Below are 15,479 nucleotides of genomic sequence, written 5' to 3'. Positions count from 1 at the left end.
AAAGCCACGTGTATGCACCAGAGAAATATAGCTATATGCCTTCTGATCCTACTCGTGCTGTGTTGCCTTTACCTGCTCAAATCCTTGCTAACTCGAGTGAGCAGGACAGACTTTTCCAGCGTAACTGATTCTAAAGATGACCACAAGAGTTTAAAAAAAAGAAAAAAATTACCTTTGTTGGAACCTTGAGGCTATTCTGTTTGGAACAGTAAGAACACATTTTACAGGGCTTCATGAACACAATCCAGATTAAGGATGCTGACACAAGGCCTCTACCAGCTACAGCTCATGTGAATCCACCCACAACGCAAACAGGGGCCTTCCCTCAGCACCCCTAAGTACAAGCAGAAGCTTCCATCTGTCCTCGAGGGGAGCAGCAAGAATTGCAAAAGTCCCCTTAAGAGTTAATTTAGTAGCTAGGAGTGACCTCTACCTGCCTCACTGGTAACGTGAATTTGCTGCTCTCTTGCAGCCACACACAGAGGACCCTGCTGGTGTTGGCAGCCGTGCCCTCATGAGTCACATTCCTTGTATTTCATTCTAAGAAATTTGGAGTAATTCCCAGAGAAAACTTTTGTCAGATACGCATGACTGTCCTGATAACATTTACATTTTCAGGCTTTTCTTTGTAGCCATGAGCATAAAAGCTTACTTTCTATTTTTGAAAGGAAAGCCAGGATTCTGAGATAATCATGACATCTCAGGAGCTGGTGGTCCAGGCCCAGGCCTGCTTGCTGATGCAGAGATCCGGTCTGGCATAGATGTGGGTCTTGGCTCACAACTTGGCTAATTGGTGATGACCCCTGAGATTCAGTATGTAAGCCAAATATGTAGAAATTTATATTAAAAGTTTGAAATTTACAAACATTTTAAATCTAGTGATCTGAAGTCTGTTTCTTCATGCCCTTTATGCTGACTCAAAGGCCATGTGATTCATAACATATGGGAGCTTGGGGACACTTTTGCTCTGAAGAGTTCTCATGCTGTCGTGACTTTCACAGCATTAAGAACTACACAGTTCTTTCATTCATACTTTATTTTATTAGCAAGGCTAGGAAGATATCAAGTGTAAGGAAAAGTGGCTTAGTAAATTTTATTTATGCTTCGATTCAGGGCGTGCATCTTGGAAGAGAATAATTTGTCATAGTATTTGCTCATTCCTCCTTGACTACTCCTTCTGAATCAATCTCTATGGCCTACCATGTACAGTCACTTTGATTTTTCCCTAATTGCAACCTGATGGAATTTTCTCCCTTAAATTTAATCTAATTTAAAGCATTTACAACAAAACAGAACACAGTTAACATGGCAGAGATGCACAGAGCTATGAGAAGCCTTGTCTGTGGTCTCTGCCCCTTGGCTTTGGGAGCTGCATTTACTATCAGGCGCTCACCCTTGGTTCTTCCCTGAGCTATGTTATAGGTTATGCCCGTACCTAGCCTTGCATTTTGCTGATCCCGACCGGCTGACTTGATTTCCTGAATCGACCTTAGGCATTTCTTGACACTGTGGACTTGCCTGGTGATCACTGGACTGAGCCTGGTTACTGTCACAGGATCTGCTTTGCTCTTCTTCTCTGGGTGCTGTGGGACCAAAGGCCTTGTCAGAGAAATTGCTGACCCTGCTTGCCTTGCAGTCATCCTTGTCTACCATCTTGCACTCCCTTGCACAGCAGTGTACTTTTGTGTTATAAGCTAAAGATCTCCATTCCACAGAGATCCAACATGAAACCACAGATGTGCCTGCTGAGAGTTTCTGGTCAAGATCAGAGGCAAAATGACACTGGGAATGTGGTAGTGAGTCTGTTACCCCACCTGACCAAAAGGATGTAGTGAAAAAGGCTTTCTACAAACAGATAGCAGAAGTCTCCAACCCATAGGTTTTTGTTCATGTTGGAAATTTCAACCAGCCAAACACCTACTGGGAGGGTAAGATATAATTGTTCAGGCAACTCAGGAGGTGTCTGCACAGACTTAGTGACAACTCCCTAGCAAGAATTCTTGAGGGGTGATGTTCTTCTTGACTTGCTGCTGTGACCACGAGATGAGTAAGGTCACAATCCAGATGGCTGGCAAGGAAAGCAGCAGAATTCGGACTCTTATCTTTTACAAGCTCAGATTTCAGCTTAATCAGGGAAGTACTAGGAAGAATCCCCTGGGAAAAAGCCAAGAAGAGAAAGGGTGTCCAGGAGAGCTAGATGATTTTTAAAGAAGACTTGCTAAGAGCTCAGAAACAAATGATCCCATTGTACTAGAAAATCTGCTTAGAAGATCAAAGAGTTTCTCAGTGAACTAAAACACCAAGAGGGAAAATAGTAGAGGAAGCAAGAAGGACTAAGAATAAGAGAGGAGTGTAAAAGCATTGGTTATGTGCTTTGGGAAAAAAACAAAGCCCAGCTGGACCTATTACTAATGAGGTACACTAAGGGTAATAAGAGGGAGTCTACAAATATGCTGGTAGCAAAAAGAAACCCACAGAAAATGTGGGTGTTTTGGCTGGGGGAACAACCTAGTCATGAACAACACAGAAATGGCTGAAAAAAATAATGCCCTTTTTATTCCTGGTTCTCACAGACAAAGCCTGCTGTCAGATTTCCACGTGTACCAGCAGTTTGTGAAGGAGAGTGGCTAGCAACATCAGTTAGAGACTACTTAGAGAAACTGGATATACGCAAATCCATGGGATGACTGGTTTCCACCTGTGGGTGCTGAAAGAGCTAGGTGATGTGACACCACTGCCTAGCAGGTGTGAAAATCCATGGGGAGCAAAAGAGGTCTCTGATTACTGAAAAATGCTAATGTTATACTAATCTTTAAAAAAAGGCAAGAAGAAAGATCCAGGGAACTATAAACCAATCTGCATCATTTCAGTCCCAGGGGCACATCCTCTCAGAATCAATTTCCAAATATATGAAGGACAAGAAGATTACTGGAAAGAGACAACATGGATTTATCAAGGGCAAACCATGCCTGACCAACCTGTTCACCTTCAATGATGAAATGACGGTATCTGTGGACAAGGGAAGATTGGTGGACGTAATATACCCTGGCACTAGTAAAGCTCTTGATGCCTTCTACAGCATTCTCGTTTGGAAGCTGAGGCAGTGGAAGGCTGGAAGAAAAAACTGTTAGGTGGGGCCACCAGCCTCAAAGGATAGTGATCAATGGCTTCATGTCTGGCTGGTTGCCAATAATGACCAGAGTACCACAGGGGACACTACTGGGGTTCACATTGGCTAAATATCTTCCTCACTGATGAAGAGATGATGACACAGAGTGCACCCTCAGCAAATCTATGAGTGACACTAAATTAGGGACAGTGACTGAAAGCAAATAGCAGAACTTCAATACAGAGGAACCTTGATAAACTTGACAATAGGACCAGAAGATGTCTCATGAAGTTCAGCAAGAAGAATTGCAAAGTTCTGCACCTGGGTTGGAAACACTCCATAGTTTGTATAGACTGGGAAAGTGACCTGCTGTCAGGGAGCAGCATGGGCCAGCTGCTCCCTAAGGGAAGGAGAGCCTGGAACCAAGGGCAATAATAGAGCTATGCAGGGTAGGGGTCTTACCAGACAGGCACTGCCCTGCAGTACCCAAGCAAGGTGAGCAGGGCAGACCTGGAAATGGTAACCAGGTTTAACCAGGAGTCCAGATCATCGGACAAGTACATGCTACTGAAGTAGGTCTAAGGTCAAGCCAGGAAGCCAGTTTGCATGTCAGGATGAGGGGAGGCTGCTCCTGGTGAGGGCAGCCAGGGTCTGACACAGCCCAGTGATCACTGGGCAGGTCCATAGCAGCAAGACAAGCAGCATGGTCTAGCTGGGAAGTCAGTCTGCAGGTCAGGTTCTGGATCAACAAGGCCTGTTTCAAGGCCCAGCTGGAGACTGACATACTTTGTCCAGTTCTGGAACAATCCCTTCCCTTCTCCCTCCAGCTAAAGGGAATAAATTAAGGAGGGCTCAACGGAGACATATCCTGGGACATAATGCACCTGACTTGTGCAGAGAACTTGAAGAGACTGGTCTTACTGAGTTTAGTGAAAAGGAAAGTATCTAACTGCAGCCTACAATTACTTCTTGTAGGTCATTATAAAGGTGATGGAACTAAACCCTTCTTGGCAGTGCCAGATGATGTAACAAGGAACAATGGTCACTACCTGTTGCGGTTGAATCACTTGGGTGATTCACACTGGACATGAGGAAAATATTTTTCACTAGAGGGATAGTGCAGCAGTGGAACAGGTTTCCCAGAGAAGTTGTGGACTCTCCACTGGAGCTTTTTGAGACTCAACTAGACAAAACCATAGCTGACTGGATCCACAGTTTGTGGTAGTTCCACTTTGAAGAGGTGGCTAGAGTAGATGACTTCCAGAGATCCTGTCCAACCAGCATTTGAAAGCTTTCATGTTTCCAACATAAAGACAGCAGCACATCGTCAGACGGACAGTCTATACAGCTCAATGTGCTATTTCATGCAACAGATACCTAAGTTAAAGGACAGAGACAGGACAAGCCTGAAATACTGAACACCCAGAACATTCTCTCAGACTCCAGCATTCTGTGGATCACCAGTCTGAACAAGTTAAAGTAAATAATACAGTTAGACTATAAGCTAAAAACCACTCAAGACATATAAAATCTTTATGCAGTTTTAAGGTTTTTGTTCAGTTCAAACTGGGGGAGAAAACACTGCTAAAAATTCACATTCTTAAATTGAAGGAATTAACAAAAATGTGTGCTTGGGCAGTGGAAAGCACTTACAATACAGTATGATTTCAAAAATATATGGATGTGGAAGTATATGTGGAAGTATAAGACAATTTATCCAGCCCTTAGCTGACAGATACTTGACAAATGGGTGAGTTCATACAATCTACATGCAATGTGAACCAGTACAAACTGTATTCTGGCCCTTGGGGAACCAGGGAATTCAGTAGAACAATCACACTGACTCTGACCATCTAAAAATTAGGTGTCTATTCTGGCAAGTCATCCAGGCTCCCTGCGTAGTCAAGGAAAATACAGGCACTTCCATAAATCTGTGTCAGAGCTGTGAGCAATTGCCTTCTAGAAGTGTGTGTCTATTTCCCTTGATCATAAGGTCAGATGTACAGCCTGGATTAGATGCCTTCTTTCTAAATGTTACATTTAAGTGATACCAAGCATAATACACAATACAGTCTATAGTTTAACAGTCTCTCATCATAAAGACTGAAATGCCCCCAAGACTGTAAAAAACACACAAATGCAGTGCTATAGTGATGCATTTTTTGAGAAATAATGTTTGAACACATTATTCAATAATATGGGCTAAATTCACCACTGGCATCAGCAGTTACACTCACATAAAACTAATAGAGTTTTCCTGCTTACAGATACAATAATAACATTTCTTTATCAAGGCCCATATTTATGAAGAAAGGTAACTAGGAAGGTACATTAAGGTTTTCTCTTCACATTTCCTGAAAGTGTGTTATGACATTAAACACCATGGTGGTTTTGACTGTTTTCCCAATTACAGGAAGCCTTGGCAATAGTACTTTCTGGTCTGTCAGTTCCCCTCTGCTTTATAACCACTCCTAATGCCGGTAATTTTTGAGCTTGTTAGCCTGGTATCAATGAAATCTGACAAACAACAAACAAGCAAAGCCATGAAGTTATTTAACCTGGTGGAAATGTGTAAGCTTGGTAGAAGACACTGATATTTCCAGAGCTTTGGCACACTATCAAAGAACTCGCTCTTGAGAAAAATCCATAGGAAAATAGGCTGCAATGTTTCTTCTGATTGTGGAACTATTCTATTTAAATTTAGCTTGCCTTACAAACCCAAGCTGATTATCAATTGTCTTGTGCAGACTTATTTGTTTACCCAGCTACAGAGATGATATTCTAATGAAAAACTCTGGATAATCAAAGAGAGTACTCAAAACAAAACTTTGGGCTTTTACTGTTGAAAAGGAGTCTGGTTTCATGTTAAAAGCCTCCTGTTCAAAAGATGAAACCCCACCCTTAGCCCCACCCCAAAAAGCCATACTATCCCCCAAAACAACTTGCATTGCTTTCAAGATCTTTGGTTTCCAGGACGCTCCAATATTTTCTATACCTGACGCATTATTCAGTGTTCCCAGGACCTGTGGGAGCATTACTGCTGAGAACTGGACGACAAAAGAAGTACAAACTGTTCATAATTAAACTTCATCACAACTTACTTCTGCAAGTTCTTTTGTCTGGATTTAAAATGAACCCTGGGCGGCATCTACAGTAATAGGAGTCCCCAGTGTTAACACATTCATGTTGGCAACCTTGGTTATCCAAAGCACAGTAGTCTACAACTGAAAAAGAACAAGATTGACATGTACAATTAGAAAAACAAGATTAGAACCATTATGCATAGGTATTATGGTACTAGTTATACATAATAGCTATAAAAAAAGAAAAAGCTGACATAATTTCTGACCTGAAGAGCCTTTTTGGAAAAAGTAGTGCACTTTCAATACCAGTTGGTAAATCAGACTTTATATGAGTCCTGGATTATTTCTCCTACCCTTTGAACATTTATCAACTCTTGGATTGTCAGGAGCCTTCTTAACATGTTTTCTCAGATCTGGAAACCATGCCTCAGTCAATAACTCTGTCCAGATGTTCACACTGTTAGACCAGGGCGTAGCAAAGTTTGTTCGATTTAATTCTGTCTTCTGTTTCTCCACTCCCAGTCCTGGAATTGCTCTACTTTTCCTTAGGTCCCTCCCAGCTGTATTAGTTCTCAAGAGCTGTTTCCGTAGCCTGAGTATATAGGAGGCCCATGGCAGTATCTTCTACGCTGAGGAATGTTACAGTACATCCATCCTCTCTAACGTGCTCCAGATTCATCCTGCAAATCAGCTGCAGCTATGAAGCCTGAGAGCTTCAGGCTGATATTCACCACTGATATTTTGCTCATGTAATGCCTTTTGTATGTGAGAAACAAAATATCATAGCTAGTCCAGTCACTTATTTCATAAGTCCAGTAATTTATTACAAAAATCCATATTTACAACAGAGATTGCCAAAGGGCAATAAGATAATACTTTAGAGTTTATTGAGTGAAGCTCATTCTGAAGTGCTAAAGAAGTTAAATGGTTGGTTTTTGTTTTAATTTCTTTGCAGGTTAAGTTGTTTCATCACAAAGAAAGCCTTAGAAGAAATTAAAGATTTAAGTCACAAAGCAGGTGTTCTGTCCCCAAATAATTGCCAGGCCCACATTAGGCAACTTAATCTGATTCTTTCTGCCAGTAATGTGCTCAGCTTCACCCAGACATTTAATGAGCCAGGTTCCCCTTCTTTGCCAACTGAGCAATTTTTTCATTACTTTCATTCTTCAACGGTCCTGCCTTTGCAGATGACGCATCTACTCAGGTATGTGAAGATATTTAGTCAAGGTCATCTAGTCAGGAAAGCAGATAATTCATTTAGTTACTTTGAAAGAGCTTCTTTTAACCCTTCAGAATATTCATGTTGAATCAAGTTGAATTAGACTACTTACTGGCTACTATGTGAGACCATTTTCCTGGCAAGCACCTTCCTGTTTCCAGACTGAACAGTTTCATATAAAAACATATTTACTGAATATATATTTCAAGGATATAATGTGTCATACAATTAGTCAGCTTTCCTCATAAATTAATTCTAACCACATGTACGTTTCCAGGTGTTTTAAAAGACACACTGAGAAATAAGTAGGCCAAAGAATATATATTATTTTTCTATCTGGCATCATACCTAGGAAACAGCCCATATGGATCACTTCATAAAGTCACCTCCTCCTCTGCATTTAAACCCTAACAAATGTATTTTTACCACAACAGCTGCAACTGCCCAACTAATGATTATAAAGTTGAGAATAGAACAGACTAGACCAGACTAGACTAGAAGAGCTGACCAAAAGTTAAATCATGTCGTTAAGGGTAAATGCTTCTTAAACACTGACAGGGTTGGGGCATTGACCACCTCTCTAGGAAGCCTGTTCTGGTGTTTGACCACCCTTGCAGAAAAGAAATGCTTCCTAATGTTCAGTCTAAACCTCCCCTGATGCAGCTTTGAACTATTTCCACACGCCCTGTCACTGGATCCCAGGGAGAAGAGATCAGCGCCTCCCTCTCCACTTCCTCTCCTCAGGCAGCTGTAGAGAGCAATGAGGCCACCCCTCAGCCTCCTTTTCTCCAAAGCAGACAAACCCAAAGTGCTTAGCTGTTCCTCACAGGACATTCCTTCCAGCCCTTTTACCAGCTTTGTTGTTTGAGAGACAAGTAAACAGGTCTTAGAATGCTTTATTATCAACATCTGAGCAACTATGACCCTAAGCACTTTCGGATGACAATCTCTTGAGGGAGGAGCTGTGACTTCTCATGGCCATGCAGCCACTAATGCACTGTGGACAGAAGGGGGAAAAACCCAACAAAATAAATAACTGTTTTTTCCAGGCTTCCTTTTTTTTCATTTATAGCCTTCTGAAGACCTCTTACTCACAGAATTAGGTCTGCTGGCCTGTAAGAATAATGAGCATATCAATTTAAATACTGCCTTTCCACTAACAGAGTTAAGAAGTACTAACATTCTCTTGACAATTGCTTTTTAAGATAAGTATTATTCCCTTTTTTCAATAATTTTTTATAGAAATTGCCCTAATTCCAGGCAGGCTTAGCCTTGTAGACTGGCACTAGTAATTGACCTAAAAATTAATTCCCATCTTAGCTTCACGTTTCATTTCAGCAGTACTTGCTTAGAAGATGAACTTGTCAACAGCATTCCAGTCAGTAAGTAGGTAAGTTGACCATGGAATTATATCTTACTGAAAAGACTGAGAAAAATTGTAAATCTGTATTTCTTATATTGAAGTACTGTAATCCTTTAGCTGGTATGCAGAAAATATAAACAGTTTGTGTAAGAGCAAAGTGGAATAATATTTTCCTAATTTTTTAAGTTTTATTATTTTCATGCTTATGTACTGAGTCATGAAATAAAGACTAGAATGTAAACACTTAAGAGATCTCACAGTTTTTTAATGTTAGCTCCTGCCTATTTCAATAGGAAACTTTTCTAAAGGATGAATTAATGACTTTTTTAGTGAGTAAGTAATTAATTCAGTTGTCAGCTCCCCATGTTTGTTCCACTCTGTTTTTCTTGCTTGGAATTAGTTGGTAAGTGATGAGAGTCATCTTTTACTTCCAGTTACCAGTTCTGCACTCTGGGTGCTTACATTGCCCTGTCTGACCTGTGGACAGCGTGGGTCACCTTTCTCTTGTATTGTTGTTTTACTCCTAAGATGTTTGTATAGGTTATACAGGCTTAGGAGAATGAAGTAAGTTAAGGAGAAGGGAAGAAGAAAAAGATAAGGAAGAAAAGGTAACAGAATAAGTAAAGGCATAAGGAGGATGAAAAAGAATGTAGAGGATGAGTCGAGCAGATTCATGGAAGACTTGTAAGAACCTAGAAAGCAGCCAAAAAATTCTAGTGGTGCCAGGACTGCAGAGAGGTGCCAGCAGTCAAACCACTGCCAGAAGAGGTCCCAAGCCCAACAGCTGCAGCAATATGGAGACAGTCTAACACCAGTGCCAGGAAAGAGAGGACGGCATGTCCAGGAACGCCAAGAAGGTGGAGAGACTGAGTGTCCAGGAGCATGACAGAGAAAGAATGGCTCATTACCACCAAACTTTAACTGACAGGATTTTGTTCGTGTGAAATGAGGGCAGTTAACATTAAAAGCTCTTTAAAAAGGCAAAGTGATAGTGCTCTGTGAGCCATACTAATCACTGAGCAGGCAGTTTCAAATATTGTTTAGTCTACAAATTTGTTCATATCACTCAGAGTGATTGGCCATTCAGTGTTCACTTGGAACGGATATGTGAGCTGCTGGTTGTGAGATTTTATTTAATTAGTGCCATTCAGGTAACTGACTGACACGTGTCAATAAAGCAATTAGTATCACCTCTGATCCTTAACCAGAGAAATTATCCCATCAGAAAGGAGGAAGAGTCCTTAATAAAGCTGCCTGTGAATTGAGTTTTCTGCACTTTCTCATTTACTTTTGGTGGAGTTAAAATTTTAGAAGTCTTTGATATATCAGAGAGAAACTTTGGCTCTTTGAGAGAACCATGATGTGTCTGTCCTACTGAAATTCTCTCTTCATTCTCTGGGTGAAGAGGAGAGAGTAACCCTAATGAAGTCACTGCTTTTTGCACAAATGCCGTTGTACTCAGCAGTCTCTGGTATATGTGTACATCAAGATCTTTCTTGTGATCATTTGATAATAAATACTTCACAGAAAGGAATGGTTAACTAGTTTAAGAGCAATGAAACCTGAGAGTTACCACTACTGATTCAGTACTACACATAGTCCTTTACAAGATCCTTTCACCAAGGATGATTATTCATTGGTGAACACATCTGCAGAAGCTGTACATTCTTGGTAGCAGCATATCCCTCAAAAACCTCAAATTGTTCGAATCTGAAAAGTCTAATTCTGAAGACTGACAGCTAATAGGAATTACAGACAAATTAGCATCAAAACCACAAATTACTCAGACAATCTTTTCTTGTTCAGGAAATGTAGAGAGGCTAACTTCTGCATGGGTAAAACATAACTAATATATCTTGAGCCATTCACATGCATCAGTAAGAAATGATAAAGTTAAATGGTCAAATAAATGCAAAAGAAAATTGAAAAATAGAAGTGCTTTAAAAATCACAATTAATGCTGCTAATCATTGCAGGGGTATGAATAGCATGAGTTCATGGTTTTTGCTAAACTAGGTATAAATGAATAGAAACCAAGTGGAGAGGAAAGACAGCTATAAAATGCAAGATAACATAGTGAACCCATGCATGAACCATATTTTGAAAATAATTGCAAATAATTGAGACTATGAAAGCTTCAAATGTCATCAACAGAGCTTATAACAGGCCTGTATCTCTCCATGCTGAAGACAGCCAATGAGGAGGTACTAAAAAATGTTAAAACATGTATCACACCTCCAAATAGCACTGTTCAGACTTTGCAGAGAAATTATGAACAGGCAAAAAACAAGTCCCACTGTAGGAAATTTAATAAATGGCACACAAATAAGGCAAGTTTTTTTCAAGGACTCACTAGGGGTTTTTTGTGGTAGATACCAGAAGGTAACATTTTCCCTAAGTGTAGCATGGGATGAAAAGTGTACCAGAAGGCTAATAGGCTAATGAAAAAGAATGTCCTAGAAGTGTTTATTGTGTATAAATGGGGAAGAAGAGTGAGACACTTATATGGTAATAGAGAAGGAAGTATGTTTTGTGTTAAAAAATTATCACACTGTGTTTCCACACTCAGTCTTTTGAGTTGTAATTCTTAAAGCTGATGCTTGCTTAACTTTCCATAGCAAAAATTAAAGGCTCATAGTGGATAGGTACTTAACGGGGGTTAAACGTTCCTTGAAGTCATCTTCCCACAAAGAATTTTAAATCTCTCCTGGTAGGACCATAAAACAAAGTGAGAAATGGCAAGAAATTGTCCACTTTCAAGTTTTCCCATGTATAACTTCTGTCTGAAGAGGAGCTACCAAGTTTGTCTGGCTTAGTTTTTTAATGGCTACATATATCATGCCAGTACACTGCTGGATGTAGAATGGATCTACATGGATCTAGAATAAAACATCTGGTGTGTTGTTTCAAAACAGCAACGTTACTTTCTGTGTGAAATCAGTTGGAACAATTTTCCCAAGTCACCATTCATTATCAGCAAAGGCCTATGGACATGCCAATATGCATTCTTCCTTCCCATCATTGTCTATGGCTAAACTGGATATTAATTTACATTGAATTTCCCTTTGGTTTGTGTCAAGAGATAAATGTGAATTGCTAAACTCATACTCACCAACACAATTCTTTCCATTTGCATCAAGCTCATACCCTTCATAACACTGACAGACGTAAGAGCCAGGTGTGTTCACACAAATCTGCTCACAGGCATGTTTCTCCACAGCACAAAGGTCCTGAGCTACAAAACATAATTGCATGACTATTAAATTCTTTGACCTTCTATAATGCACAAGTAGACTATAGATCACAAATAAATTTCAGGAAGCGTTGAACAGCTCTTCAGAGATGAGCTCATTTTAACACAGATCATGTCAATGTTCTATCAAACAGTGAAAGTCTTATGCCAGCGCTAATGATCACTCAAAGCTGAGGAGCTCATTCCTTCAGCTGAAGGCAGTGACTATTGATGGACCAATGGTGCCTAGCAGAGTTGCTTGACTGTATGTTTCTCTAAAAAGTTTGAAGAGCATTCTTCAGGGGGGTTTTTTTGGGGAGGGAAAAAAAAAGGTGTTCATTTCTGTTTTTTTTTTTTCCTTTTTTGCATAAACCCTTCCAGATAAATGATGACGAGGCTGGAAGGGGAAAGAAAAGGAAAACACAACACAGATAGACTTGGGGATAACTCATTTCTGAGTTTTATAACTTTTCAGTTTTGTGCAAAATACCATAGCAAGTTACCCCTCCCAAGCAAAAGATCTCATTAGAAAAATTACTATGACAAACGAGATGAGTTCAGCACCTGGCTGAATGAAACACATTGGGCTTTCTTTTCAAGAGACTAAAGCTTAGCGAGAACTCCAAGTTTCCCCAGTGAAATCTCTGGAAAGTAGTGTACTCTGTGTTGCTCATGATCAGGCCCAAAGACTGTTCAATGCATAATGATCATTTATGACTACAAAAAAAAGGCTTTTGGAACATGTTTGAGGAAACTAGCCAAGAAAATATGAATTTTCTTTTAAAGCTGTCTGCTTCACATGAAGCGGCACGATGAACAGCATAAACAGTCCTTTAATCCTCTTGTTCCAGTATAAACACTCACAAATAGATAATTTTACAGCTTGTTTCAGCTACATTTCCTCTTTTGTACTATTTTGTGTATTACTGTAAGATTTTAGCATCCCTAGAGAAGAATGGAAGAGACTAAATTAAACAAACAAATACAGTGTAATGAGTAAAGAACAGCCATTATCTGGCACAACCACTTTTCTCTAGAAAAGTTAGACCGGAGTATGTGAAAGGAGTATCCTTTGTATGGATTCAAAACTATTCAATGAAATAAATGTAAGAATATTTTAAGTTAAACAAAATATCAAGTTAAACAAAAGAACTTTTTTCTCCCTAATTTTGCTCTGGAAGACAGCTGAGTTGGTGTGTTTGTTTGTTATTGTCTTTTTTTTTTCCCACATGGAAGGCAACAAATCACAAGTATGGCAGATTTTCTTCCTTCAATGCAGGGAAATATTTTTTTTAAAAAATAATGTTATATTTAAATGCATCAGGAACAAAACTATAATCTGTTTAAAAGCTAAATGCACCCTTTTCCAGCCTGAAACAAAGCTGTCAATTCATTGCTGACTGAAGCCATTTGGTTAAGGGCTTTTAAGAACTAAATACTGATAAAGTGTACTCTCACAACATAAATAAGGGCAGAGAAGAATGAAAAAATAATATAACTTTAGGTACAGAAGAATGAAAAGAGAGTATAATTTTAAATACATACCATTCATCTTTTCTGCATTGTTTAATTTAGAGAATGTTAAAATATACATGTAAGGAAACTATTTGTTCATATAAGAGCTGACAAATACATCCAAACCTTAGATAAATACATCTGGTTTATGTTGATCATGTATTGCACTAAATGTAAGCATGATGAAGATTTATTTTGCTTAGAGGTCAAGCGAGGAGCATGTTGTCTCCGCGCACTTGTGGACAATCAGCAGGCAATGAGGGCAACTAAAATGGTCACAGACCATGGGTTTTTCTACTGCCATGCTTCCCCTTACCTCCAGAAATAAGCTGTCCAGTATGTCCAGGCTTGGTCCCCTTTCTTCATGATTTCTGTTATTTCTCTGGGGAGTTTTTAGAAATAATGGTCTGACCTTGCCTAGATAGACTGCTACCATATCATCTTCCTCCTTCACCAATGATTTGCACCATCCTAGCACATTTAAGGCCAGTTTGATGGCTCTCAATATTAGATTTCCAATGTTAATTGCTAAAATTAGTTTACAGTTTGGTGATGTAGAAAAAAGTCCATTAGAAGCAGGCTACAAACACACTGAATGACTCACTTCCCTTTCATATTTAGCAAACTGCAATTTAGTATCATCTGATTGATGATCAAAACAAGTACGCAGTCAAGCAAATCATGTGACAGGTAAATGGAGAAAACTAAGAGAAGACTGAGTCATAGCTAAAAAAAAGTAAAGCAATGCAGCAATGGGCTTTGAAAAATGGTGAAGAGCAAACATATTGAGGGCTACTGTGCATGTGTCACCAGCAGGAAAACTACACACAATTCCAAAACTCTCTTGGAAATTAATCTGTAATTTAAAGCAGTGCAGTGCCCAAAAGCTGAATCACTGGCTGATAAGAACTACTGAAATGTAACACGATGAAAAAGAAGAAGACATAATAAAGAAAGAATTTGTCATACTTGTAATTCATTTTTTTTAATTGACTCACAAAAAAAATTCAATTGTCAAAACTGATGTTAGAGGTGAGGATGGGGAAAAAGTGTGAGAGGAAGTTCAAAAGAAGAGAAATTTTGAATTTCAAATAATTCCAGAAAATTAAAAGCAAAAGAATTCCTTCTTAAAATGTATTTTAGAAAATTAATAGCATAAAGTGGGTTTAAAAGACAGCTTTAAAGGATACAAAAATTTTAAATGAGAAGCCTTTTAAGAGGGACACAATGAAACAAACAGGTTAGAGAATGTTATTGAAATGTGATTACATAGCTGGAGCCATCAACTGGGATTCTGACCACCCTCTTTCTGAAGAGCTACAGCAAATATGCAGAAGCAGAGAAAAAAGGCTGTGTGAAAAATTGTTCTTGTCACTATTCTTGTCTTGGCTCAGCTGCTAAATCAAATGATAATTAGGAAATATTCCAGATTGGATTTCATTTTTTTTGTCTTCTTGAGGAAACAAAAACATGAATAAAGTGTTAAATTTGTTCCATTTAACACAAAACATTCTCCTATAATTCACACACATGCATATGACTAATGTCTACATTTGGTGAAGGATGCTGGTGAGAAGGACTAGAAAACAGAGATTCCTAAAAGTAACTTATCCCACAGCTGGACAGCATAGGAGGTGAACAGCTCAAAAGCAGTTTCCTGCTGTTGCCCAAAGGGTCTGAAGCCACTTCCACACAGCAGTGACAATGCCCAAATCACTCCAGTGCTGACATTCATTTGTTCCAATTCCTTTTTAATGAGGCTCTGACTGAAACCATGTGTCCCACTGCACATGTAAGGACTCTCATCCCCAAGCTGCAGAGTCGCCTCAGATACTGACATACTCCCATTCTTTCAGTGGCCATTAAGTATCTGACATAAAATACAACCCTAAGCAAGAGAGACTAAGAACCCTCTAATACCAAAATACCTGATTGTTTTACTGCGCTCTCCTGAGATGT

At 39.4% G+C, this 15,479-nt stretch overlaps 1 protein-coding gene across 1 annotated transcript in view; it reads right to left on the bottom strand.

The window, feature by feature from the left end:
• Nucleotides 1-1,435: 1,435 nt before the first annotated feature.
• The window catches only part of LOC104530033 (matrilin-2-like), a gene marked incomplete at its 3' end in the record, with an annotated part of 35,070 nt that continues 21,026 nt past the window's right edge, over nucleotides 1,436-15,479 (bottom strand). Inside the window, exons 4-6 of the mRNA XM_029086618.1 lie at nucleotides 11,886-12,008; nucleotides 6,211-6,333; nucleotides 1,436-1,583 (exon numbers count right to left, since the gene is read on the bottom strand). Coding sequence (XP_028942451.1) covers nucleotides 1,436-1,583; nucleotides 6,211-6,333; nucleotides 11,886-12,008 — 394 coding nt within the window. The remainder of the gene's footprint in view (nucleotides 1,584-6,210; nucleotides 6,334-11,885; nucleotides 12,009-15,479) is intronic.

The sequence above is a fragment of the Antrostomus carolinensis genome, unplaced genomic scaffold (genome assembly GCF_000700745.2).
Source record: "Antrostomus carolinensis isolate BGI_N321 unplaced genomic scaffold, ASM70074v2 scaffold20548, whole genome shotgun sequence".
NCBI classification, from domain to species: domain Eukaryota; kingdom Metazoa; phylum Chordata; class Aves; order Caprimulgiformes; family Caprimulgidae; genus Antrostomus; species Antrostomus carolinensis.
Note: the sequence above shows the minus strand (reverse complement) of the source record. Positions and strands in the feature narration are given on the sequence as shown.